At 52.3% G+C, this 26953-nt stretch overlaps 2 protein-coding genes across 3 annotated transcripts in view; one reads left to right on the top strand and one right to left on the bottom strand.

Moving 5' to 3' along the window:
- Positions 1–11510, top strand: part of PRDM11 (PR/SET domain 11) — a 49262-nt gene extending 37752 nt beyond the window's left edge. For both annotated transcript variants that reach the window (XM_029956762.1, XM_029956763.1), the window contains 3 exons: positions 2397–2584; positions 6856–7473; positions 8587–11510. In XM_029956762.1, the coding sequence (XP_029812622.1) occupies positions 2397–2584; positions 6856–7473; positions 8587–10751 (2971 nt within the window). In that variant the 3' untranslated portion in view covers positions 10752–11510. The remainder of the gene's footprint in view (positions 1–2396; positions 2585–6855; positions 7474–8586) is intronic.
- An 11333-nt stretch (positions 11511–22843) lies between these two features.
- SYT13 (synaptotagmin 13) overlaps positions 22844–26953 on the bottom strand; it is a 43250-nt gene continuing 39140 nt past the window's right edge. The window contains exon 6 of the mRNA XM_029914739.1: positions 22844–26541. Coding sequence (XP_029770599.1) covers positions 26237–26541 — 305 coding nt within the window. The 3' untranslated portion in view covers positions 22844–26236. The remainder of the gene's footprint in view (positions 26542–26953) is intronic.

The raw sequence follows: 26953 nt of genomic DNA, 5'->3' as shown, positions 1-26953 counted from the left end.
TAGAACAGAGTCTAGAGGGGACTATCCATGACAAGGGGCAGGATGTGCTCCCTGGTGCTATGCCCAAGGGGCCAGGAATGTAGATTGAAGATGTAGCCGGCCACGGAGATGGCCACCAGGACTGGAAGTGGAGTTTGTGTGTCTTTTCTTAGGGAGTGAAAGAGAAGGTACCTGTAATACTTGCTTAATAAGGACCACCTGGAAAACACAGAAAAACTTATAAAGCAGATCCACCATAATGTACAATCACTGTTAAAACATTGGTATATTTCCTTCAAGTAGTTTACCACGGCTTGTTTTTAAAGCATGATGGGAACCATAGCCTAAATAGCTTTCAGCCCTACTGTTCTCACTCTGCTTTCCATCAGGACCATGCTTCCCTGTCACGAAAGATCCTCTGAAACTGCTGTTCAATAGACGAGCCACAATTCCATCGTGCAAACACGCCATGGTGCACCAAACCACTTCTCTGGTATTCGACGTTTTGGTGTTTTTGCTCTTGCATTATTGAGAACATGATACAGCTAGGGCTGTATACCGAGTTTGTCTACTTGGTCTGCATCTGATGGTCCTCTTGGAAATTTTTCAAAAATGGTGACAGAACACACAAACCGTAAAATTTACCTTTTTAACCATTTTTTAAAGTATGCGGTTCAGCGGTGTTAATTTCATTCATGTTGCGCATTTGTGACCACTGTCCATCTCCGAGACTCTTCGTCTTCCCCCATTGATACTATCTAACCATTAAACATGAACTCTCCATTTCCCCCTCCCCGCTCTGGCCCCTGGCAACCCCCTATCCTCCTTTCGGTCTCTATGATTTTGACTGTTCCTACAAGTACCTCATATAAATGGAATCGTACCGCATTTGTCCTTCCGTGATTGGCTTGCTTCCCTTAGTATGTGTGTTCCAGGTTCCTTCATGGTATAGCCTATATCAGAATCCCCTTCCTTTTTAAAGCCGAGTAATAGCCATTGTCTGTATATTCCCTGTTCCGTTTATCCACTTATCCATCAGTGGACACGTGGTGGTCCTACCTGCTGACTGTTGTGAATAATGGCGCTGTGAACGTGGGTGTACGCATATCAGTTCGAGTCTGCGTTGCCAGTTTGTTTCCCAAAGGGCTTGTGGCAATGTATTCTCCACCATTAGTCCGGGAGACACTTTTCTAGCCAATGTGGGTATTATCATTAAAAAAAGAGAAGGAGAGAGGGAGAGACATCTGTGCCAATGAGACGATGTACTATGTGCTGTTTCTTTTCTTATTAGTGATGCTGAATACTTTTCATTTGTTCGTTATCCATTTGGAGTTTTTCCCAGGAATTACTGCGCACCCCGGACCGCTCCAAGTACAGTTCTTTGGGCGATGCGACAGTCCGACTTTGTTTTCTACCCTCACTTTTGAGACAAACTGTAGCATAAGGAAAAGAAGGTTATTTTTTATGACAAATTTCCTGAGTGCCCACGTGGCACGGATCTTTAAGACTACAGATAGTTTCCTCTTGTCCTTTTGATCTATCCGCCTCTGCTTCTCTGTAGGTATTACCTCATCTCAGCTTTGGAAGGGGGCGGGTGGGGTATTGGAAATGTCATTTCAGGAAGATGGGGTAAGGGAGAGATTCTGAGGGTTTGGCAGAACCTTAAAGGTTATCTGGGCATCGCTGAGTTGGTGATTTACATGCCCACATAGGAGCTGTGAGATCTCATGGGAAAAACACAGACCTCAAAGCTCCAGCTCCCATTTATTCGCTGTGTGACTTTACGCAAGTCACTTAGCTTCTCTGAGTCTTTGTTTCCTTATCTTCAAATAACTTAGATTAGCCAGTCATCGCTAACCGTCGTTTGTCTCTTTTTTACCTTCCTCTTCTGTCCGCACAGGACACCTGCTTCTTAAAGACACTGATCTTTAGCATTGGTTGATTGATGCTTTGGGCACCCTTGTCACATGGGTTCTTCCTTCTAGGCTTTGTGAAATCCTGGAAACAGTCCAAGAATCCCACACTTAACCGCCGTCGGAGGCCTGCAGGTGTCTGGGAATCCCTGCGGTTAAAATTTAGTGAGGACTGAATGACATGATCTTTCAGTTTTGTCATCATTTTTATATCTTGTGCAGAATTTTATATTTACCAGTACGTGGGAGATCGGCAGGGCGGCTGTCATTTCTAGTCTCAGAAAACAGCTATTCTCAGAGCCTCCGAGACTTGCTCGAGGTCACACAAAACTGTGATGCGGGGATGAGGGACCAACTCTAGCTGGGGTCCTGATCCCGGACAGGCGGCCGTCCTTCGACTTTGGCGCATGCCCCCTGCTTGCGGACCTCGGACCTCCCGCGCCTGCCCAGCACCGTGCCCCACGCGGTGGCCTGCGCCTTCTCACCTGTCCCCCTCGCCCCCAGGTACGTGGTCATCTCCCGGGAGGAGAGGGAGCAGAACCTTCTGGCATTCCAGCACAGCGAGCACATCTACTTTCGAGCGTGCCGGGACATCAGGCCAGGGGAGCGGCTCCGGGTCTGGTACAGTGAGGACTACATGAGGCGTCTACACAGCATGTCCCAGGAAACCATCCACCGCAATCTGGCCCGAGGTGAGTGCCCACCCGAGGCGATCTCGGGGCGCTTCTGCGAAGACCGTCGGGAACCTCAGTGCAGCGGCCATGGGGACACCCAGAGGGACGTGGGGGGATCAACGGTCCGCGTGTGAGCAGCCCAGCAGCGCTGGGGCTGCACTCCAGGGGTGCCGTCTGTTTCAGAAACCCTGGTACAGACATTTGAGAGGATCCAGGGGAGACACAAGGCCCCAAAGCCAAGCACATAACTTTGATCCTCTTTCTCCAGCTCACACTGATGGAAAGATGCTATGTCTCAGCAATAGCTGACATTACTAAGTACTTACTCTGTGCAGAGCAGCAGTTCCATGGGGCCCACAGGGTCATGATGACACCCACCTCATAAGTGCGCTGTGGGCATGAGCTGGGGAATATACAGAACACGTTTAGAACAGTGCCCACCTTGATCGTCATAAGCCCTCAATTGTAACTTAAAATATTTTTTCCCCTTATTCATTTTTGAGAGACAGAGAGAGAGAGAGAGAGCATGAGCAAGGAGGGGCAGAGAGAGAAAGAGAGAGAGACACACACACACACACACACGGAATCTGAAGCGGGTTCTAAGCTCTGAGCTGTTAGCACAGAGCCGGATGCGGGGCTCAAACCCATGAACCATGAAATCATGACCTGGGCAGAAGTTGGACGCTTAACTGACTGAGCCACCCAGGTGCCCAGGTAAACTTTTGATTCTAATGATCAGTCCCATGTGGCTTATTATTGCCAGCTTACAAATGTGGAAACTGAGCATCAGATGGAAATACGGCGATTCGCCCAGGGTCACGTGGCTGGGAGGGGCAGTGCTGGGTTTCTCACCCACCAACATCTGCCCAGGGTCTTCGTCCAGGGTCTAGGCTCTAACCTACGGTGTTATATGGCCTCCCAGACCAAACTCGTTTCTTCCCAGCTGCCTCCTGGTCTCGTTCCTGAAAGTCCTAATAACACGTTGTGAATGAGCAATCTCTGTTAGAAGAAGACAGTCAGAAGGAGGTGGGAAGACGCCGTAGGTGTGGGTGGCGGCCTGGTGGGTGAGATGTCCATCAGCTCCATTTAAATGAGTCTTTTGAAAGTGCTTAAAATACTCCCCAGCCCCTAGCCCTTTGCCTCTCCATCCCGTCCTCAGCCTGGGCCTAGGCAAACTGGTGAATCCGGCTCCTTCTCTCAGGGGGACCTTCCTTGCACCACCAATACCATCTGGCCCCAGGGACCAGAACTATACCCAAGCCCCACCCTATCATCTTCCTGACTAACCTACTTATTGGAAATAAATCTTCATATGGAATATGAGTGGAGAAGATGAAAAAGGGGCAAGGTAGCCCATTGCAATTAAGCTATGTTAATTTTTTTAAGTTTATTATTTATTTTGAGAAAGAAAGAGCACTCGCAGAGAGGGGCAGAGAGAGAGGGAGAGAATCCTAAGCAGGCTCCATGCTGAGCCCAACACGGGGCTTGATCTCATGACTGTGAGACCACAACCTGAGCTGAAATCAAGAGTTGGACACTCAACCAACTGAGCCACCTGGGCACCCCAAAGCTATTTTTGAAAACCAAACTGAACAAAGCAGATTGTGGACATTGAATGTACAGCTGCTGTCTGACTTGGTAAAAGGTCTCTGTGACCAGATGGGCAGTGAGGAGCCCTAGTAAACACACTCATCTCTTGTCTTCTTTGCAACTGGAGGCTGGCCCTGTGCTGATCTGACTCGGGAAGGCGTGGTTCTATGACAAGATTCCTGTGGTTTCCATTTGATCTCTGAAGATGCCTCGTGTAAATGTGTCTGACACAGAGTAGGTGCTCAGTACATCTTTGTTGAATGGATAAAAGAAGACACCAGTGAAGATGGCCAAGAAGTCTCCAAAAGAATCCTATCACCAGAAGAAAAGAAAACCAAGAGAAGTCATATTTGAGGATGCAGGTTCCATCCCTTGGCCGTAATCTTCTTAAATTCTTCTGGATTTGTAATGTCCTTCTCTCCCTCCCTACCCCCACCCCCACCCCCAGAGTCTTCTCCAAAGCACCTCAAGCTGCAGCCATCCTCAGAGAGCCCTGAGACCCAAGGGGATTGCTTGGAGAAGGGAGTGAGCCTTCAGGAGTGGCTCAAAGGAGTCATGGCAGAGAGGCTTAAAATGAGATACATGAAAATTTGTGAAGATACAGGAAGAAGGAGTGTCTATTCCTGGCCTGGCTGAGTGGTAGGAAACAGGAAGGAGACTGAAAGGCACCGTGGGGCCAGGCCAGAGCAGTGGGTGGGCTCGATCCCAAAGCCCTTGGGAGTAGTCATGAGCTCAGTGGCCTTTAGATGTGTGGATGTTTCTGTAGCCTGCCGCTTTGGCAGACTCTGAATACAGTCATCGACATCTTAGACGGCTGTGCCAGCCCCGCTCTGGAAAGGGCATCCCTACACTCGGTCGCTGAAGGTCTTGCATGGAAGGAAATTTCTTCATGATCGGAGGCTGGAGCCCTGAGAAGTGTCAGAGCATGAATTATTAGTCCTTCTCAAGTAGGGACATTACCTGAAGCCCAGAACTGCTTCCTGAAGGCAGTGTATAAAGTATGCCTTTGTGGTTCTCTTTGAAGAACAGGATGCATCAAATATGTGTATTCAAAAAACCGTATGTTGTTTGGTCTCCCCTATATTTTACAGAAGCTTTGAAATCAATTTCATAATGCTTAAAGGTCTTTTTTGGCCTTTGGATTTTTCTGAACACCTCGAGTCCAAAGAAGTCTCCCACTCATCCTAGGAAATTTACATGACCTTGTCTTTAAGCAGGGAGGCATGACGACTCCCTGGTGTTGTATAGCCTTGACACCCTGACCAGTCTGTGTGAAGTGAAAGTGTCGCCCTTGATGTTTAGAGATTCTAAATGGGCAAGTGTCGTATCTGATCTGTAATGCAGACATGTCATATATTTTACAACTGTTCATCTCCACCCTATCTACTCCTCAGAAGTTACGGAAATGAAGGCTGTGAGAGGCACCTGACGTTCAGGGGCCTTGAACGTAAGGTTGCTCTTCAAGCATTCATGTGGGGACGTCCCGATGAGGTCACTCCCTTTCATGGTGTTACCTCTAGGAAACCTGCACGCACACATGGGCCAGGGCACGGCACCCCTTGCCAGCTGCGGGAAGCCAGGGCTCGGTCATCGCATGGAACTTCTGGATTGCTCAGAGACCCTCTGGCCTTCGCTCAGAGTTTTTAGCAAATGCAGCTTTTAGAAACCCAACTGCAACATGTATTCAGGTGAAGTCATTGCCCAGAGTCACCTCCCAGGGCCCCGCCTTTATCTAGGAAGACTTTGAGATTTCCCAGCCCCAGGCTGCTGTCCTGACCTTCTGAGGGTCCCCTTCAGTGTCTGTGCCCCGGGAGTGCACGCCCTCCTATAGCGATTCCTGAAACTGTGTCAGCTGTTTCAAAGAATCAGGCTAAAATTATTGTTGAGAGCTCAGCCATGTCTTTGAAGGCAGTCACGTGATGGAAAGAGCTAGAAAAGGGAATGTTCTTTGTATCATCAGGTAAGGAGACACAGCCGTATTTCGTGAATGCTTTGGGCCAGCGTGGTCATGCCCCTCTTGATCGTGTTGGAGGCTGCCGGCCCCGGGGCGGGCCGTCAGCCACTGCGGAAGCCCCGTCTTCCCTTTCCTTCCTGCCTCAGTTGTGGGAAGAACCACAGACGTTCAGGTCACGCTCTCTTCTGTGCACCTCGTCTCCTGATCTCTGGGAGAGTTAGAAAGGATGCTTGCTGTGGGTCTGACTTTGGCCTGAGGGGCTGCCTCAGGCAGCCAGGGAGCAGGAAGGAGCAGACTCCGTGTTCCGTGTGTACCTTTTACCAAGTCGAAGCAGCTGTCTTCCAACTTCCAGGACCAGATGAGAAGCCTGGAGGGCGGGGGCCCATGCGCACTGAGCTCCGAGGTGCACCGTTTGATCGCTTGGGTGTCATCTTCTAGGGTGACTGAATTCCAGCCGCCCTCCCCCATAGCATTCTCTCAACCTACAGATGTACCGCTTATTACATAAGGCTCCTTTTAAATGGCTTTTCTAAAGAATTCTTCCCACTTTTGGGAATCCCACTCTAGACCCTGTGATGCCCTGAGTGTTCCGCCTCTCCCTTTTTCGTCACCCCTGCCCCACAAGGCGAGACCCAGAAAGATGTGTCCCATGACTTTCCCAATAGGAGGCCCTGCCTTGTTTTCTGTTGGTTTTTCTACTTCGGGGCTTTTCCCCACTTCCTCACACCCTGGTTTTCCTTCCTAGGAGAGAAGAGGTTGCAGAGGGAGAAGCCTGAGCAGGCTCTGGATAACCTAGAAGACCTGAGGGGGCCCATTCAGCTCCCCGTGTTGAGACAGGGCAAAAGTCCCTACAAGCGTGGCTTTGACGAGGGGGACGCACACCCCCAGGCCAAAAAGAAGAAGATTGACCTCATTTTCAAGGACGTGCTGGAGGCGTCCCTGGAGTCCGCAAAGGCCGAAGCGCGCCAGCTGGCACTGAGCACCTCCCTGGTCATCCGGAAAGTCCCCAAGTACCAGGATGATGCCTACGGTCGCTGCACAATGACCGTGTCCCATGGCGTGCCGAATGTCAGCCGGACGCAGGCGCAAGCGGACCGCAAGATCCCCCAGGGGGCCTCCAAGGAGCCGGGCCCTTTGGAGGACGAAGAGGAAGAGCCTTCGTCCTTCAAGGCCGACAGTCCCGCCGAGGCCTCCCTTGCGTCCGACCCTCACGAGCTCCCCACCACTTCCTTTTGCCCTAACTGTATCCGCCTAAAGAAGAAGGTCCGGGAGCTCCAGGCCGAACTAGATATGCTTAAGTCTGGGAAGCTTCCTGAACCCCCCGTTCAGGCCCTGGAGCTCCCGGAGCTCTCGGACCCCGCAGGTAAGTTGGCGTGGATGAGACAGAGGCCGGAGGGAAGGGCGCCTGGCGGGCAGGGCAGTGTGAGGGTGGCGAGGCGTGTCAGCAGGCGGGCGGGCTCCAGTCGTGGCCCACGCCCGCCGGTGCCTGCCCGGGGCAGGCTGCTTCTCAGGCCCATCGGGACACCCCCTGTCACACCCTTGTATCCTCCTCGTCAATAAAGGAAGTTCCGCTGCACGAGGGGTGTGTGCTGTGTTCTTGACCCGCTGCCTTTCTCCAGTGGTCCTACTGGTGTCTCAGCCCCATGCCCAACTTCTAAACCCAATCTCTCTCTCTCTCCCCATCCCCCAGCAGGGTGTCCTGTCGGGGACCTTCTTGAACTCAGTCCCGGAACACAGCTCGTTCTTCTCTTCCGAATGGCCCTTCTGCCGCACGCGGTCCTGTCTCCCTCCCCCTGCCTGGAGGTCTAGAAGGACTGGGACATAGGGCGAGTGGCTGTGTGCCCCGTGGTGCTTCTCTGTTGGCTGCTTGGATCTTGAGAATCGGTCGACCACTGGGAAGGGTTTTTTTTCAGAACGCAGCTGCAGCTGAGTACGGCGTTTACATAGCATTTCCTATTTTAACCTTGTCCATCAACAGCGCAGAGTGAGGTGTTTCAGATATTCAAAGCATGCATCTTTAACCAAACTGCATTCTGATCCTGAAATAGCCTGGGGCCATGGCAGCTGCCTTCCTGGGAGGCCGGTGTGCCTCCCCTGACCACGTGGGCCGCTGAGATAAGCAAGGCCCAGGGGGACGTAAGGAACGCTGAACGTGCTTTGTGCTCTCCATCTGGGCAGCCGCTCAGTTGATGGGGAAGATTCGACTCCTTGGGCACCCGCTAGTGGAGGGTGAGGGCAGGCAGGCTGGTGCAGGACCGGCCACCAGGGGCGACCCCCAGACAGGAGAGCTCACACGTGGGTAACAAGCGCGCTTAGGAGACAGATTCTAGGGCTGCGGTTCAGAACCCATCGTAGGAATTGGCCCATGAGTCACCGAGCATGGCACCTTTGGCACAGCTTTCCTGTCTGCGTTGGAGGAGGAGCCTGGGGTTCCGCCACCGGGTCTTCAAACATCTCCTTCCCATTTGTCTTGCAGCCTCCGAGAGCATGGTGTCCGGCCCCGCCGTCATGGAGGACGACGACCAGGAAGTCGACTCCGCCGACGAATCCGTCTCCAATGACATGCTGGCCGCCGCTGACGAGCCCTCCAAGATGTCCTCGGCCGCCGGGCGCCGCATCCGGCGCTTCAAGCAGGAGTGGCTGAAGAAGTTCTGGTTCCTGCGCTACTCACCGACCCTCAATGAGATGTGGTGCCACGTGTGCCGCCAGTACACGGTGCAGTCGTCACGCACGTCGGCCTTCATCATCGGCTCCAAGCAGTTCAAGATCCACACCATCAAGCTGCACAGCCAGAGCAACCTGCACAAGAAGTGCCTGCAGCTCTACAAGCTGCGCATGCACCCCGAGAAGACGGAGGAGATGTGCCGCAACATGACGCTGCTCTTCAACACCGCCTACCACCTGGCCCTCGAGGGCCGGCCCTACCTGGACTTCCGGCCCCTGGCCGAGCTCCTGCGCAAGTGCGAGCTCAAGGTGGTGGACCAGTACATGAACGAGGGTGACTGCCAGGTCCTCATCCACCACATCGCCCGAGCGCTGCGGGAGGACCTGGTAGAGCGCCTCCGCCAGTCGCCCTGCCTCAGCGTCATCCTGGACGGCCAGAGCGACGACCTGCTGGCCGACACGGTGGCCGTCTACGTCCAGTACACGAGCAGCGACGGGCCCCCGGCCACCGAGTTCCTGTCCCTGCAGGAGCTGGGCTTCTCGGGCACGGAGAGCTACCTGCAGGCCCTCGACCGGGCCTTTTCTGCGCTGGGCATCCGGCTGCAGGATGAGAAGCCGACCGTCGGCCTGGGCATAGACGGGGCGAACGTCACGGCCAGCCTTCGAGCCAGCATGTTCATGACGATCCGCAAGACGCTGCCCTGGTTGTTGTGCCTGCCCTTCATGGTGCACCGGCCGCACCTGGAGATCCTGGACGCCATCAGCGGGAAGGAGCTCCCCTGCCTGGAGGAGTTGGAGAACAACCTGAAGCAGCTCCTCAGCTTCTACCGCTACTCGCCGCGCCTCCTGTGCGAGCTGCGGTCCACCGCCTCCACCCTGTGCGAGGAGACCGAGTTCCTGGGGGACATCCGCGCCGTGAGGTGGATCATAGGGGAGCAGAACGTCCTCAACGCCCTCATCAAAGACTACCTGGAGGTGGTGGCCCACCTCAAGGACGTCAGCAGCCAGACGCAGCGGGCGGACGCGTCGGCCATCGCACTGGCGCTGCTGCAGTTCCTCATGGACTACCAGTCCGTCAAGCTCATCTACTTCCTCCTGGACGTCATCGCGGTGCTCTCGCGCCTGGCCTATGTCTTCCAAGGCGAGTACCTCCTGGTGTCCCAGGTGGACGACAAGATCGAGGAGGCCATCCAGGAGATCAGCCGGCTGGCCGACTCCCCCGGGGAGTACCTGCAGGAGTTCGAGGAGAACTTTCGAGAGAGCTTCAACGGCATCGCCACGAAGAACCTCAGGGTGGCTGAGGCCAAGTTCCAGTCCGTCAGGGAGAAGATCTGCCAGAAGACGCAGGTGATCCTGGCGCAGAGGTTCGACTCCCGCAGCCGGATCTTCGTGAAGGCCTGCCAGGTGTTCGACCTGGCCGCCTGGCCCAGGAACAGCGAGGAGCTGGTGAGCTATGGCAAGGAGGACATGGTGCAGATATTCGATCACCTGGAGGCCATCCCTGCCTTCTCCCGGGACATCTGCAGGGAGGGCTTGGACCCCCGGGGCAGCCTGCTGATGGAGTGGCGGGACCTCAAGGCTGACTACTACACCAAGAACGGCTTCAAAGACCTGATTGGCCACGTCTGCAAGTACAAACAGAGGTTCCCGCTCTTGAACAAGATCATCCAGGTCCTCAAAGTCCTCCCCACTTCCACCGCCTGCTGCGAGAAAGGCCGAAACGCTCTGCAGCGAGTTCGCAAGAACCACCGCTCCCGCCTGACCCTGGAGCAGCTCAGCGACCTGTTGACAATCGCCGTGAACGGCCCGCCCATCGCCAGCTTCGATGCCAAGCGGGCCCTGGACAGCTGGTTCGAGGAGAAGTCTGGCAACAGCTACGCGCTGTCGGCCGAGGTCCTCAGCAGGATGTCGGCGCTAGAACAGAAGCCGGTGCTGCAGACCGTGGACCACGGGTCAGAGTTCTACCCGGACATCTAGGAGGCCGGCGTCCCAGAGTTCACTAAGCTGTTGAATATTTTTTTAATCTATACTCATAAGCTTTGATATATTATATAAATATATATTATATTATATATATATAAAAAATCCACACTGAAAATTTTTAAAAACCAAGGTGACACACCCACCGGAAGCCACTGGGAGCTTTCACGGAGGAACAATGTTGGAAACGGACTCCTGTCTACAAGGTCGGACGGCCGCAATACACTTGGCGACCGTTTTCACTCACAGAAGCCTGCGCCGGGGTCACATGGTTCCCGCCCAACAGCCAACCCACAGCCTAAGCTAAAATGACGGGTCTCTGTCATCACCTTTAGGTGGTTTGTTTTTGTTTTTTGTTTTCATTTGGGGGTTGAGGGGGTCAGATTTGGGTTTCTGTCCTGCCTTTTCTTTTCTCGGTTTTGGTGTAGGACGGGGGTGCTTGGCCTCACCTCTGATTTGGGAGGGGGCAGGTGGGGCGTCTGGATGGGGGGGTGTCACTTTCTTCCTCACCCCCTGATTTCAGCTCTCTGAGAGGTTTTCACTCATTTCCTGTTGAGCGTTCCTTCGCTGTCTAAGAATCACACGTGTCGGTCAAACTGTGACGCCCACCACTCCCCACCTCTTGTCGCCTTTCCCGTCTCTGGGTTCTGGATTCCCTCCTTCCAGCCCCCTGGATCCTAAAGATATTACCTGTTATACTGAAGGCAAACCTGCCTTACAACTGAGCTTGAAATCCCGGGGAAGGGACAAGGTGTGTGTTGGGGCGGGCGGGGGGGGGGGCATCTTTTTGCATTCCTGTTCTCACATGCTGTGGGGTAAAATAATATAATTCCATTCAGATCCAGGACTTTGGGGGAAATGAAGAGCCAAGAAGTCCAGACCCTAATAAGGCAGCGATTTTTGGCTAAAAACACGGAAAGTGGAAAGTATGTATTCAATTTACATGAATTATTTATGCTCTATCTTTATAATCATATAATGTGTTGGGGGTATTTTGTTGTTGTTGTTCATTTAATAATCCAATGCCTGCTACACTTCAGTGGCAGGAGATGTCAGTGTAAATCGTGCCCTGAGTTACGCGTAACTCCAAGGAGGGTCCCTAGAGACTGAGACCTTCTTTTGTGACAAGGCTGGTAAGAAATGTTCCAGCCTGCCGGGAGGCCGTGGGGGGACCGGGCATTGTGTCTATGCCTGTGAATGCCTCCTTTTTGGAACAGGGTAGAGATGTCCTAAAGAAAAGGAATACACAAGAGGTCAGACAGGACTCTTCAAGGCATCAGCCTACACATGCACGTGTACACACACACACACACACACACACGCACGTACATACACACAACCACAATATAAGCTTTAGAAATAGCCACTTGCCTATTCCCTGGGGCAAGCAGTGGTTTAAGCTAGAGGAGTCTGATCAATGCTCTTTTGTTCATGTAACTACCAGTATACCTCGCAAGGGAGTTTTAAAAAAAATGTGCGTGAGCTGTTCAAACCTTTTGTTCATGTTTCCACATCTGATTTATGCATATTGGATATGCAGAGACCCTGTATTGTGGACACAGGTCATATTCGGAGGAGGAAGGAAGATTCGCGTTGTCCGTGGTCAGTTCCCCTCACTTGGCAGGGGGTGGGCAGAGGGCGGTGTGGTCTGGCCACAGGCAAGGCCCCTGTGTCTCCAACCTGCTTGGCTCAGACGTAAAACTGTGGTGGCTTCCTTCCTTTGTGGTCTATCTTGTCTCCGAGGCCTCATGCCACTGTTGAGAACAGTCATGGAAACGTCATCAACACTGAACCTGTATGTCACTCCCCTTTCCTTGTCCTGCCAGTACCTTCCCCCCACCCTCGCACACCTCCCTTCCCCTCACCCCTATGGTCTTGGTGCTAAGATAACTTTAGAATCATTGCTGCTAGTTGATAGCTTTTCATTATATAAATATATTATATATATATATTATATTATTTTTGAAACTTTTTGGTTTGTTTTCGACAGTGATGTAGCATGTTCAAACACAAAAAAACAAAAAAACCCGGTTTTCTCTGATTGTCCCACTGCCAGGCCTCATATGCTGCCTTGTTCAACAAATCAATGCACCCCTGCCTGGTGACATTCACCGCCCCGCCCCCACCAGCCCCCTTCCCAGTCCCTCCTATGCCCACCCTCCTCTGAACAAGGAGGGAGCAGGGGTTGGCAAGGAAACACCAAAGCTCTTTCTGGGGCTTCGGTGTTTCCAGCCTGGGACCACGTCCCTCCTTTCAGTGCCCCCCCCCACTCCTCACTCCTCCCATCCGGGTCAGTAATTGTGGTCAAGTGGGGTGCTCTTGCAAAGCACAAGGCTCCACGCCCTCCCCTCCCTGACATCCTCTCCACCGCACACAAAAACTACCATATCACACAGGCTAAGTAAGATGGGTTGGGGGCAGAGAAGGCCGGTAAGGGGATCCTTTGTGGGGGCCGGGAAAAGTAGGCTGGGACCCTTTCTTCTAGCCACCAGCTGCCTTACACCTTCTCCTTTCCCCTTCCGCTCCTCTTCCTCGACCACACTGGGAGCCAACCCCCTGCACTGCTCATTTGAAAACCAGGAAGCGAGAATCATCGCTGTCTGCCTGTGTACTACTAGTCAGGGTTGCGGGGAGAAAGATCCTCTGGGCCTCTGCCAGCATCTGCCGTGTGTCTCTGGAGAGCTGGGAGCTGATGACATGCCTCTGGGCTAGGAGCATGAGCGGGTCACCTGAGGGATTGCTGCAGGGGATTGGGGGGGCAGGCTGAGCTCTCCTGGGGTGGGGTGGGGGGTTCTCGAAGTTCGGCAAGGCACACTAGAACTCCGGGTGCTCATGACTTGTGTTGAATCCAGCCAGGCCTGGGTTGTGTCGGGCACTCTGAAGGCCACTTTACCGTGGGACAGGAGGTAACCAGGGAACAATGTGGGTGACACGCCACTGCAATTTACACAGGGTCTTTTTTCAACCTGGGTGCTCCCGGGGACTCCGCACTTCCAGCCTGTGAATGCTGCATGTGATTTCGAACAGGAGTTTCCACTCTTCCGCCTCCGTGTGAAAGACTTCTTGGGCTCATGGGACCCACAGGGTCTCACCCAGGGAACCACGTGCTTGCTTAGCCCAGTCTCCCTTTGATGGGTACAAAAAGCTGTGGCCGGACAGTCCTCGCATCCCAGATGTGGTCACTGCAGAGGAGAGTGAGCCCTTTAGCTCAGCCGCTGGCTTAGAATGACGTGTTTGTCTCCGGAGTTGAGACGGTGTCCTAATTGGGCCAGCTAGTGAGTGACTTTCTTTGGCTCACAGAGGGTGGGAAAGGGAGTTCAGGTTCATGGCCATGTGTGCCCAGTAGATACATTGCAGAGCCTGGGAGCCACAAGCCCTTGGGATTAAGATGGTTCTTGCTTCTCCTTGATAGAGGAAAAGGACACCCCCTGCCATCCAGTATCTGTGAACCCCAAGAAGAGCGCAGCCCTGTCTGCAAGTCTTGCCACATCAGAACCCCCTCGTTTTGCCTGCCTGGTCGAATAGGAGAGTTGAGGCATCCAAAACACCAGGGTTTTGATTTTGATTTTGATTTTCTTCCACGACTGCCTATGACATCCCGTGGTGCGTGGCAGACCCGTGTCTCCTGATCCTCACTTGGGAATGAGAGCAGGCTTGAGCTCCGGGGTGTCTGCATGGCTGGCTTCGGTGCTGGGCCCTGGGCCTAGGGCAGGTGGGGGTCTCACCCCAGCCCCGCTACCTGTTTCCATGTTGAGTTCTCCTGCTGATTCCCCTTCTCCTTGACTTGCTTGTGTTAACCTTGCATTTGGAGGAAGAACCTTGTAATTATTTAGGGTAATGTTTAAATATCTTCCATTTGTTTGGACGTGATACCGAGAAGGAGGAACCTGGGAAAAGCACGTAGAATGCCGAAAATGATCGCAAACCAGACAGGAATGGACTACAGGCTCGGCCCAGCTGGGCTGTGGGGGACCCCGTGGGGTCCAGGAGGTGGCCTGGGGTTGAAGTAGAGCTTCTTTTCTAGATTCTTCCCCCTGCATTTTCCCTCCCATCCCCTCTTGGAATAGGACTTCTGGATCTGGATCTGGTGTTGCCCTGTGATCTGGGTTGATCTCCAGTTAGAATCTGTGCTTTTTCTGGGTCCTATGCCCAATTTGTGCAGAGGGTTCTAGTGACGTTGGACCTCATGTTCCCTCACCCCTTCAAGTGGCTGACCTGGCCAGGGACAGCCAAAGCAGGGAGGCCAGACTTCCTTCGGTGAGAAAGGCGTGTCTGGACAGCAGGTGACCTGGGAGGGAGGGGCCTCTCCTGTTCCCTGCTCACAAGGTCCTTTCGTTGAGTGGACGGAGCTGTGATGTGTTAAGGAAGCTTTGAGGTGATCCTTGTGTGTTTGCCAGAGGGAGAAAAAGTGCCCTTTGGGGAGGAAAATGGTACAGCCCTCCTCTTCCATCTGGCTTTCCCTCCCCCCTCCCCCACCTGCCCCATCCCTTCAAGTGGTGTTGCCCTGGAAATACCTATGCAATCCAGTCTCCCTAGGAGAGCGTATGGAAGCAGGGGGTATGTGCAGTGTATCATAGAGATGCGACAGCATATATATTGTATATATGGACATATGCAGTACGTATACACACAGAGTAAGAGATTAAATCACGTCTATATATCTATAAATAATATCCTATATATTTATACATTTCTATGTTTTAAATAGATATAAAAATAGAGTCTATAGAGAGCTGGGAGAGCAACGGGAAAGCCTGTCGCTGTGTTGTGCAAAGAGGGAGGAGGCAGAGCCTATGCGGGGGGACGAGCGGAGGCCGGGGTGGGGGGCGGCGTGTGCCTGGGATGATGCCTCCGCCCACGGTGCAGGAGAGGAGAGCTTCCGGGCCTCTGCCCTTTCCGGCTTGGCGCACTTTCTCTCCTTTACGGCAGGCTTGGGCTCAGCTGGAAGGATATACCCTCTGAGCTCCTGCCGAAGTGCCCCCCACGACCCCTCTCGCCCCCTGCAATCTGATGCGCAGGTGGCCACTGCTGCTTGGCCCTGGGTCGTGGGCTCTGGGCCCTGGTGGAGGGGCCGCTGCACAGTTTCTCCAACTCGCCCCCACCCCCCCAGGAAGGAGCAGCACTGTTGGCAATAGGAAAGGTGCACCTTGGACCCAGAGGGGCCCAGGGAGGACGCCGCCCTTCCCCCACTTAGGTGCTTCTGCTGACCCCTAGAGGCCAAGCCTCTGAAGTACCGCTGCCGCCCACCTCCTTCACCCACCACTCCAGGCGCTGCAGGGGTGAGGGGGCGGGGGAGGGGGAACCTCTCCAGCCAGTGCCGCCCCCTACGCAGAAGCGCCCTGGCCCTGGGGCACCCAAGAAGGATGGGAGAGACATAATCCTCCCCCTCCCCTCCCCAATCAGAACTTCAGCGAACACTCAAGTTCAGAAGCAGGGCTTTGGCTCAGCCCGCTTTGCACAGCTGCCGTCGCTGGCTGTACTCAGGACAACGCTCTCCCCTCTCCCGCGTGGAGGCCCGTGACCCCTCAACCCACCACCGCAGCACCAAACAGGTTTAGTTCACGTACACTGTTCTGATTCTGTGACTTGAGGCAGCGGCTGAGCCAGATGCCCCAAGCTTATCTGCTTCCACTGGGGAGGACGCCTTCCCTGGCCTTTACTGCTCCTCGGACCCCAGGCTGGGAGGGTGTGGCCGGGGGTCTCCGGTGGCCACTGGTGCAGCCGGCAGTGCGACGGAGGGCTTGGGTGTCCCTGACCAAATCAGGAGCCCGATGGCCTGGTTTCTCTCTACCCTTTCTTCTCCCTGGAGGTAGGGGAGGAGGGGCTGATGGGGCTGCAGGTGATAGGAGACAGCCAGCAGCTGCACCCTAAGCTCTGGACCAGCCTAAGCCTTTCGGCTCTTCAAAGGCCCTTACCTCTGTCCCCAAGCCTCCGGTGACCCCATGTCCTCCTCTTCCCTGCCATCCACCAACGTACCTCAGTTTCCAGCAGACCCACCCCTACACCTCTGGTCTGGGGCAGGTCTGTTCTGCCAATGCCCACCTCTTCTCCCCTCCACGTCTGCCCGGGTCTCCTTGAGCCACAGCTGGCTGCCCACTGGGTCTCCAAATCCAGTGCCTCCAGAAAGACCAGGCCGGCCGGAGCCTTCCCGCCCCTCGCGGCGGCTCAGACCCGTGGCCAGGGGTGGGCACCCCCCGGGTAGCAATCCACGATGCACTGTACCTCAGAGAGAGAGCATACCATGGGCCTCATGGGCACTGTGCCCTCCGTCCAGGTGAGGACAGCCGGTTACAGTAAATACTGCTTATAAGAAGACAAGGGCCAGTCTGCCCTCGGGCGCCCCTCCGTCTTCACTTTGGTCTCTCGGGAAGAGCCAGCAGTCAGATTTGTTCTTTGGCAGCCCTGTCTCTCTCTTCCTCTCCACCCCCACGCTGCTGAACGGATTCATTTCAATCACAAAGGAAAAATAGAAGTGGGGGGGGGAGGGGAATACCTAGGAGTCTATTATCACATACATATTAATATGTTAATACTTTCTTTCTTAAGAAAACAACCTCTTGACGTTATTATTTTGCAGACTACGCTTTATAGTACCTGTGTGAAGGGGCCTAGAACACTGGATACAAATAGAGCTATGTTGGTTTATCATAATATGTACACAGAAACTTTCCTTTTGTCATATTATCCTTGTAATGTAAGAAGATTGTTAATAAAAGCATTTAAATTTACTCACCAACGTCGAATCTCTGCCTCTTTGCCTCCGTCCCAGGCCTGGGCTCTGGTGGATCCAGAATGGGTCCTGTCTCAAAGGCTCCAGGGTCAGGAGAGGAGCCTGCCTGCTACCAGGTTGGAAGGTGCTAGAAGGGGCCTCTAAGCCCCTTCCTGCCTCTCTCGTTCCCCTCCCCTCCCCCAGCCCCAGTCAAGTCCATTTGCAGCAGATGACCTACATGCCTCACCCACCTATCTGGCCAAAAGGAGGTGTAACTGAAACCATTTAAAATAAACCTGCCTACCCCCACATGCATTTTTCCCCCGGAGACTCTTGGAGGAAACACACACTGAGCTCTCCTCTCGCCAACTGCATTGCATGGTTCTCCACCTGCAGACCTGGCCCCTTGGGTGGGGTGAGGGGGTCTTTCCCCACTGGCTTACTAATGGCCCTGGCGTGGGGGTGAGTGATAAGTAATGCTGTGCCCAAATTGTTTTAGAAAAAAGATGGGCATACATTCAATAAAGACACATTCAATAAAGACAAAAGGATAAGTGTTTTTATTTCTTCTCAGCTCTCGGATTCTGCTCCCCCCTAGTCTGGCTTCCTTTCAGGGGCCGTCCTTCTCCCCTTCTCTTAATCTCTGCCTTCTTAGTGACTCGGCTTTTGACCCTCCCAGGCCCACTCAGTTGGTCACTCAGAGGCTCCCTGTTGGGAAAGCCACCCCATAAGGCCCATGGAATGTTCTGGGCCTCTTCTTTTCCCAGAAGAGGGGGGATAGGAGAGGAAGGAGCAAAGGGCCACTGCTGTCCATGGCCACCCAGCCCAGGTGAACCAGCGTCAGCCCGCACTCCATTGCTGGCCATCCGGATTTGGCATACATTGGCAGTCATAGCTGGAAGCTACTAATGATTTCATCACTGGAAAGCAAGGAAAGGAAAGATCCTCCATCTGCACTTGGTGATGAGGTTGGTCTCCCCCTGAGCTGGGCTTGGAGACAATGAATTCTAGCCCACCCCCTTCTTTACCCTTTCTCCCCCAGATGCTCCCCAACTTCCCTCTCGAGAATCAAAGGACAAGTTGAGTTCACCTCAGAGAGATGACTCATGACACTGGCTAGTCGCCTGAAGACCCAAGGGACTGCCATGTGACGATGTCTACAGTGATCTTTTGAAAACACCAGTCTAGTCATGGCGTGCTGTCTGCTTAAAACTCTCCAGAGGTTTCCCATTGACCTTGAAGTCCAATCCAAGGTCCTGAGCATGACCATCGCCCTGCATAATCTAGCCCCTGCCGACCTCCTGGCCTAAGTTAATGACCTTTTCTGCCCGGGGCTCCAGCCACACTGCCCTTCTCTATTCCTCGAGCTCACCAAGCTCTTTTCCCATTACCCGGGCCCTCTGCTTGGGGCGGTTCCCCTCACCCCAGCCCCCATGGTTGTGGAGCTGAGCTCTCCTTGTCTTTAGGGTCAGTTAAAATACCACCTTCTCAGAGAGATCTTCTCTCTCTAAGTAGCCACGCTGGAGGCGCTGTCCATTGTTCCTCCTGTTACTTTCTTTCAAGACACTTATCTCTGCCACTGTGTGTGTGTGTGTGTGTGTGTGTGTGTGTGTGTGTGTCTGTGTGTTTGCTGTATGTCTGGTCTTCACCCTCTAGGTTGTAAAGACCACAAGAAAAAGCAGAGACTTCCCAAGATCACTGTGTGCCGTTCCTGTCACATAGTAGGCATTTAATCAATGTTTATTGCAATGACTTTAAGCAGCACCTGATAAAAGTATAATCCCATGAATGCTGTGTTGGTCACTGGGGAAGTTCTGGATTCTTCCACTTCATCTGTCTCTGTATTAGTTTCTCCATTTGATCAGGATGACCCTGCACCTGCCCCTGGCTACATCTGGACTTGACCCAGCCTCTTCTCTATACAAAGCTGGAGGTCACCCCTGAGGCGCCTCTTGAGGTATCCTCCACTCCAACTTGCTTTTGTCCCTTGAATAATGGTCTCTTCCAATCCAGGCAGGGGTGCCCTCTTTCCCTGAGCAAAGAGAACTTTCCAGCTCCTTCCAGCTTGGTAATTCTCAGTTCATGGTTCCAGGTAGCATTTTATTTATTTATTTTCTTTTATAGTTTATTGTCAAGTTGGTTTCCATGTAACACCCAGTGCTCATCCCCACAAGTGCCCTCCTCCATGCTATCACCCCCCCCTCCTCCATCAGCCCTCAGTTTGTTCTCAGTATTTAAGAGTCTCTCATGGTTTACCTCCCTCCCTCTCACCAACTATTTTCCCCCTTCCCCTCCCCCATGGTCCTGTTAAGTTTCTCCTGTTCCACTTATGAGTGCAAACATATGGTATTTGTCCTTCTTCGCCTGACTTACTTCACTTAGTGTGACACCCTCGAGTTCCTTCCATTTGCTACCAATGGCCAGATGAGAAAGAATGAAACCAGGGAGCATTTTAATGCCACTGTGTGCGTATCCAGGTTACCTTTTCAGTAAAGTTGCTTGGCCACTGGCCGTATGTCGGAGCTTGGACTTTAGGATTAGAGGACACCACATTCAATACCCTCCCCTCCCCGCCCGCCTCTTATAAGCTGTGAGACCTTAGGTAGGTCACGTATCTGAGTCTGCGTCTTCAGCGCTTAGCACAGGGAAGTGGTCTACTGTATACATTGTTACCTCTTAGATCAGGATGACGCAGGTGGTAGGAAGCCATCATCTTTCACCCGAATTCCTGGGGCTACAGGAGTCACCCGAGACTCTTAATACAAGGTCACCTATGCTGACAGCTGACGTGGACTCCCTCTGCCTGAGTGGGGGTCACCTCCTCCTTCTCAGTCTGGAGAGCCTCAGGGAAGACTCTCCTCCCTCTAGAGCTCATCCTGCCTGGCTTTCAAGGGAAAAGGGGCCGCCGAGATGTTCTGTTTGGTTTTGGCTGGAAAAACAAGTTTCTCTCTGCTCGTCCCTGGCCAGAGCGCCTGGGCTTCTGAAGCAGGATTTTTGCCATCACCCACTTGCACATGGGGTGTCCTGAAGCACCCAGAAGGAGTGCTGGGAAATTGTGATGGGAACCCAAGCTCCAACCCAGCTGCTTGAGAAGAGACCACACCCTACTGAAGAACTGCCTCGGGGCCCTGAGCACTTGGTGGCCACCACTAGACCCGTTTCCCTGGCAACGCCTGGCTTCCGGGCCCCAAGACTTACTTCCTCCCACCTCCTCCCAGGTACGTGTCTGCCTCCCTCTCCGGCTTGGGGAAGGTTCTGAGGTTCCTGCCAAGGACCATCTGTGCTGGCTCACCTGCAGGAAAGGGAAGGAGGGGAGAATGGAGCCGGTCCTTCAACTAGCGCAACAAGAAAATGCCCAACCCCCTCAATCTATCCATAGCACATCCTGCCGCTCTAGCCTTGCCGGGTGTCTGCCCTGGAAGGGAGACAGAACAGATGCCAGGGCTCTGAGCTTCTGGAATGGTGGTGCTTCCGGCTGGCTATAAAAAAAATAGAAAGTCTTGGGTGGAAAATTACCACCAGCTGCATTAGCAGTTAAGCACATGAGAGGAGGCTGACTCTTAGCCTCAGGTGACATCGTATGTCGTCTCGAAGAGTGGGTGGCTGTCGGGAGGGACTGTTAGAAGATGCTCGGCCTGGGGCAGAGAGACCAGGTACACAGGGACATGGGTTTAGCTTGTTTTATGTATGAGATGGGAGACCGAGATGTGTGTGGAAGGTACCTTGTTGCCAGTCTAGATCACAGAATAGTAAAACCTTAAAGTTAGTGATCGTTTGGCCTGAATTCATTTTACAGATAGGGACATTGAGGCCTGAAGGCAAGAGACTTGCCCGAGGCCACAAAGTGATAGGGCCATGCTGGGTTGCTGGGCTCTAGACTTGAGTCCTTCTGCAGGGACAGAGCTTCCTGTTTAAGGTCGTTCAGTGGAAAGCCTGGTGTAAGGTAATTAACTCTTCTGCCCTCTTCCAGACTCTCAAATATTCAGAATTTGGGGCTCTAGTGGGCCATATTCATAGTTATCTGGGAAACAGTCTATATTTGGCTCTGTGAGATAGGACCTACTTCTACTCCGTTATGAAAATAAAAATCCTGGCTCTCATTAAAATATAATAAATATGTGTATAATATAACATAAGGAATTATATGCACAGCCTTGGGAAGCAGACACATCTCTTGACTTTCTTCATGGATCATGTATCCTTTCTAAGAACTTTACTTTTAACCAGACCTGGCTGATTCCTTAAGACCGTGAAATTCGGGCCCCGCCCTCTGCCTAACGGCAGAGGCTCTTCCTCCAGAGGCCAGGGCTTCAGGGGCCACCAGGAGGCCCTATGGTGACAGGCTTCCAGGAGTCCCCTTGTCCCTGCCCACCCTCTGGAACACAAAAGACTATTGGCTGCTGCACTGATCTTCCAAGGACGGGGGTATTCCTTTTGGGGATGTTAGAGAAAGAAGTCTGTAGTTTCTATCTCATTTTTTCTTCTCAAGAATGAAGTCAGAGCCCCAAGAGGCCATGCCCAATGTTTGTACTTCTGTTTGTATGTAGCTGTTTTGATTCAGGGCTCAAGCAAAGCTATCAAGGTGCGTGCACATGCAAACATACACACAGCGTACTTTATGATTCAGCAATTCTACTCACTCCTAGGCACATACCGTAGAGCAACGTGAACAAGGGCACATGCACCAGAACACCCACAGCAATCTTGTAATAGGAAAAAAAAGGAAACATCTAAATGTACGTCAATAAGAGAATGGGATTCTGGCATCTCTATACAATGGAATATTATACAGCAGTAAATGAATGAATAAATGAATGAATGAGTGAATGAATGAACTAGGGCTCCCTATATCTGCATCAGGCTCAAAGTTTCAAGGTCGGGAGATGGTGCCTGGGTGGCTCAGTCGGTTAAGCGTCCGACTCTTGATTTGGGCCCAGGTCATGATCTTGCAGTTCATGAGACTGAGCCCCACATAGGGCTCTGCACTGACATCGTGAAGCCTGCTTGGGGATCTCTCTCTCCCTTTCCCTCTGCCCCTCCTCTGCTCAGTTTCTCTCTCTCTCTCAAAAAAAAAAAAAAAGCTTAAAAAATTTAATGTGGAGCAATAGTGGGATGCAATTTAAATAAAGTTTAAAACACACAAAAATACTCTTACGCTGCTCAGGGTTTACATATATGTGTAGTGAAGGGATGAAGAAATGCTCAGGGGCAGAGACATGGCAGTCTCCTGAGTGAAGGACTTGAGGGGACTTTGACTACTTTTGTCAAATGTTATAAAACTTGGCAGTGGCATATGAGTGTTCATCGAATTATTTTTTGCACATTTTATATGTCTAAAATATTGTGAAAAGAAAAAAAAAAACAAAACACCAGGCACCTGACCTAGTTGGAAATTATTTATTTACCACCGAAAGGTTGGTGCTCCCAAGGGTGACACCAGACATAGGACTACAATGTCTCATGCGTCTTTTTGTGCTTCCGTTCATGACTGCAAAACAGACACACACTTAGCACTGACAACAGGAAACACAGGCGGCAGAAACAAATCACAAAGACTGAGTCTGTGTCTCTTGGGGGTCCTCGCCTTGATCTGGCTTAGGCTGTGACTATCTCCCCGCAGGACTTCTTTACATCCCAAAGGAACTGTCCCTGGAGAGCCGGTCTTCCGACCTTATCCTCTCTACATAGGCTCATTTGGAGCGCTGCATCACTCAACCCACACCAAGAGTCATATCTCAAATTGAAATGGACAGACACGCGCAAGGTCTTGGCCAATAGGCACTCAGCAAACGCACACCGATTTGATGTAAGATACGGAGTTGCAGATTAACGAGGGTGAATTCCCATCGCCATCCAGGTCACCTTGGGGGCCACAGGCCAGTCTGCAATGGGTTCTCACCATATTTTCATCTTGCTCCATGCCCTTCTTAGGAAACGCTCCCTGGCCAAGTACAAGGTGTTCCTTTCAGAAATGATCAGCTGAACTCACACAGGCTCAAGGACTCTAATTTGGGAGTAGGTTGCAAATGTGTCTGGTACAAGGTACACAGAAGAGATCACTAAGGTTTGTCGATTTGGCAGTCTGGTATCTCTGGGCAATTTAAAATTTACCAAGATGGAGTTTTGGTGGAAGAGTGCGGCAATTATATTCTCTTCTGTCACAAGGTGCATTTACGAAGAGCTAAAGTCTGTCAATTAGGTGAGTGGTAGCGCTCATGTGTGAATGTTCAGGCCGACTGCTGAGGTGTCCAGTGATTTTAACATTGAGGACTCATTGTGCCACTTGCAGTGTCTTTTGCTGCCAACTCCCTATCCATCTTTCTTTCATTGAGTCATTCAACAGATATTTATAAGGGGTCCACGAGCTAGCTTTATTCTAGGTCCTTGGAACAGACCAGTGAACCCAGTGGACAACTCTCTCCCTGCAAAACCTATCTCATTCTGAACGTGCCTGCTCAGTGAGATGGTGGGTGACACTAAGCCATGCTGTGGTGACATCTGACTCCTACCCGGCGCAGCCTGCAGTCTGGATCCTGGAAAACGAAACCCTTGAGATACAAAGAAATGGATGCCTCTTGATGGAATGACCATAGGCAGACTTGATATTTCTGGCATCAGAGGCCCGCTCCAGCCCACCTCAAATATCGTAGTGTGGCTGTGAGGCAGGTGCATAGATTTATAAGGAAGTAGAACCTGTGTTTCCTGACTTTAAGTCTAGAATCCAGAGTTCTCTACATTGAAGTAGCAGATGTTGCCAAGAAGAGCATCCTGGTCAGCTCACATAGGACATGTTTTGGTTTCTTGTGGCTGCTCCAACCAAACCAGGCAGACCGGAGCGTGAGAGGAACCTTAATAACATGTCCTAGGAAATCACTAGCAAATGTTTTGCCTAAAAACCACTTGGCAAGGGTTGGTCAACCTTAATAAGCAAGATCTTCAATTATCTGAAAGCCTTTCCAATGAAACAGGGATATGATGGGTTTTTTTTTTTTTTCTGTTTCTTCGGATGCTTTTCTACTCCACACAGAAAGGGAAAGTCATGTCAGAAGGTGATAAGGCCCTGCTCGGACTCTCAGGGAGAGGCCAAGAATGGCCTGACTCGTCGTAGGAATGAAGAATGGCCCTTACCCATCTGGTTGAAGGGTTCCTTGTGGGTCATGGGACTGGGTGACATTTGAAAGCCCAGTTTGGAGGTCAGTAGCAGAGAGTCCCAATGCAGAATCCATGGGTCTGGAAGTACCTGGGATGCTTCTGGCACTTTCCAGTCATTGTCAGCTGGCATCTTGAAGCTTAAAGATGACTGGTGGGTGGCCCAAGAGTTTTTTAGCCAGAGAGTGCCTACGGTGTTTAAGCACTGTTTCATCTACCATGTCATTTGCAGAGACAGAGTTGCCATGTCATTGGTCCTGTTTTATAGATGGCCAACCACAGACCCCAGGAATCCTGGTTCATGAGTGAATATCATACCCACTCAACAAGACTCATCCTTTAACTGATGATGTGGACAGCTATTTGGAATACGAAGTTAGGAATTCGAAACTGAGGCTGCTGGTTACTTACTGATTAAAGTGACAGGCCCTGAAAATTCAGGAAGGGAGGCACATTTGCAAGATTTTATCTCCTATTTCAAGTTACCTTCCTTCTCCACTTCCACAGAGCCATACATAAGAGACTAAATGAACATGTGCCCCACACCGAATTCCTTCTGGAATGCCTGGCATGCTGAGAAAGATGGATCTGACTCAGAGGGTCCTTTGGTGATGTTGGCGGAGGTGGCAATGAGTGCCTCGTGACCAACAGGGATTCCATGTACAGCTCCTCAAGGAAGGTCTCCCCGAGTATAACATGAACAGAGTTTGAGATAAAATGACAGTTATCAAACACAAAGCACAAAATTCAGCCCCAGAACAGGTTCTGAAGAGTACAGATGAAAATATTAAGCATTAAAATAATTACATAAAAAATCCAGAGAGCCCCCCCCACACACACACATTTTGCACTGCCCACCGGGATGCCCTGGAACTGACTGCCCCAAGGGACTGCAGCCCTGACAAGGACTATGAGAAACCTGCCTGGAATGTTGTAGAAAGGGTGTCTCCAAATGCCACTCGGTGCTGGTTAAAACTGCAGGTGCCTGGGTTTCGGTCAAGAAGATGGATTTGGAAGGTCAACGGGTGGGCCCAGGGAACCTGCTGGTGATTCTTCACACACTAAGGTCTGAGAACTGCTGGGTTGTTGCTGTGACAGGGTCGGAACAGGCGCGGGAGGGGGGGGGGCGCGCTAAGATTTCATCCCACCCTGTCAATCCCTAATTCTCTGAGCCGATCCAGGACACTTTATTTCCTCCACGATGTTTGAAATGCTTGTCTTTAGAGAGACACGTCCTGCGCTCACATTATTCTCCACAGTAAGCTTTCTCTGTGTCCGACCCACCTGCAAAACCCGCACGTGGGGTGTATTTGCCAAGCGTCTCTTCAACAGCACAGGTGAGTGAAACGCAGTCCTCGGTGGGACCCACGTGTCCTGTTTCCACACTTGCCCTGCCTTGTTCATGTTTTAGAAATGAGAATGTAGGAAGAGAGGGGCGGGGTCCTGGCCTTTGCAAACACTTCTGTCCCCTACCTGTCAGAATGTCAGAATAACGATGGGGCACAAAGAAGACCTCGAACGGAAGGACCGCGGGGCTGGGGGGGCGTGGCTGTGCCGGGCAGGGGAGGAGCCAGGGCTGGAGGGGCGGGGCTGTGCCCGGCAGGGGAGGAGCCCGGGCAGCTGCTTACAGGTGCAGCTGATGCCACATGGCGATCTGCCGCCGAGGGTTTTTGAGCATCTCCTCCCAGTGGCTACGCTCGGAGCCCGAGGCGTGCAGGCCCAGGCTGCAGCGGCCAAGCGCACAGCTCTGCCCCTCCTCGTCCTGGCCCAGCACCTCCAGCTCCACGCTGGAGGCCTGCAGCAGGTCGTCCGGCAGCTCGAACATGATCATCTCGTTCCAAACGGGGTTGATCTTGTGCTTGGCCCGTTTTGTCTGCTTCTTCTTCAGCTTCTGCGCCTGGTGCTTTAAGGTCACCTTGACAGAGACGTCTGGGGGAAACAGAGAGACAGAAGGTAAGCTGATGGAGTGTGGCAGACCTGGGATGATGTTCCCTCTGGGGCTGGAGATACAGGGTCTCCGGCTCAAGATGTGCATTGAGGCTCCCTCTGGGCATGGCCCGCTCCCACCGGGCCATGCACTCATTCAACAATTATTAAATGCCCACTATGCGGCCCTAGACATGGGGCTACAGCAAAAGTACCCATCTGCCTCCACAGAACATAGGCCATGGTGTGAAACACATACACAATTGCATAATACATGAAAGGTGGTCATTTGGTGGCCCAGGCTTGGGGCAAGCCACAGCCACCAACTGCCAAGAGCCCTTCCAAGGGTCTTCATGTCCCACACCAGACCAGGAGAAGGATAACAGCTCAGCTGGATTTTAAACTCAGACCAGAA

Source organism: Suricata suricatta, chromosome 11 (assembly GCF_006229205.1).
Source record: "Suricata suricatta isolate VVHF042 chromosome 11, meerkat_22Aug2017_6uvM2_HiC, whole genome shotgun sequence".
NCBI lineage: Eukaryota > Metazoa > Chordata > Mammalia > Carnivora > Herpestidae > Suricata > Suricata suricatta.
Note: the sequence above shows the minus strand (reverse complement) of the source record. Positions and strands in the feature narration are given on the sequence as shown.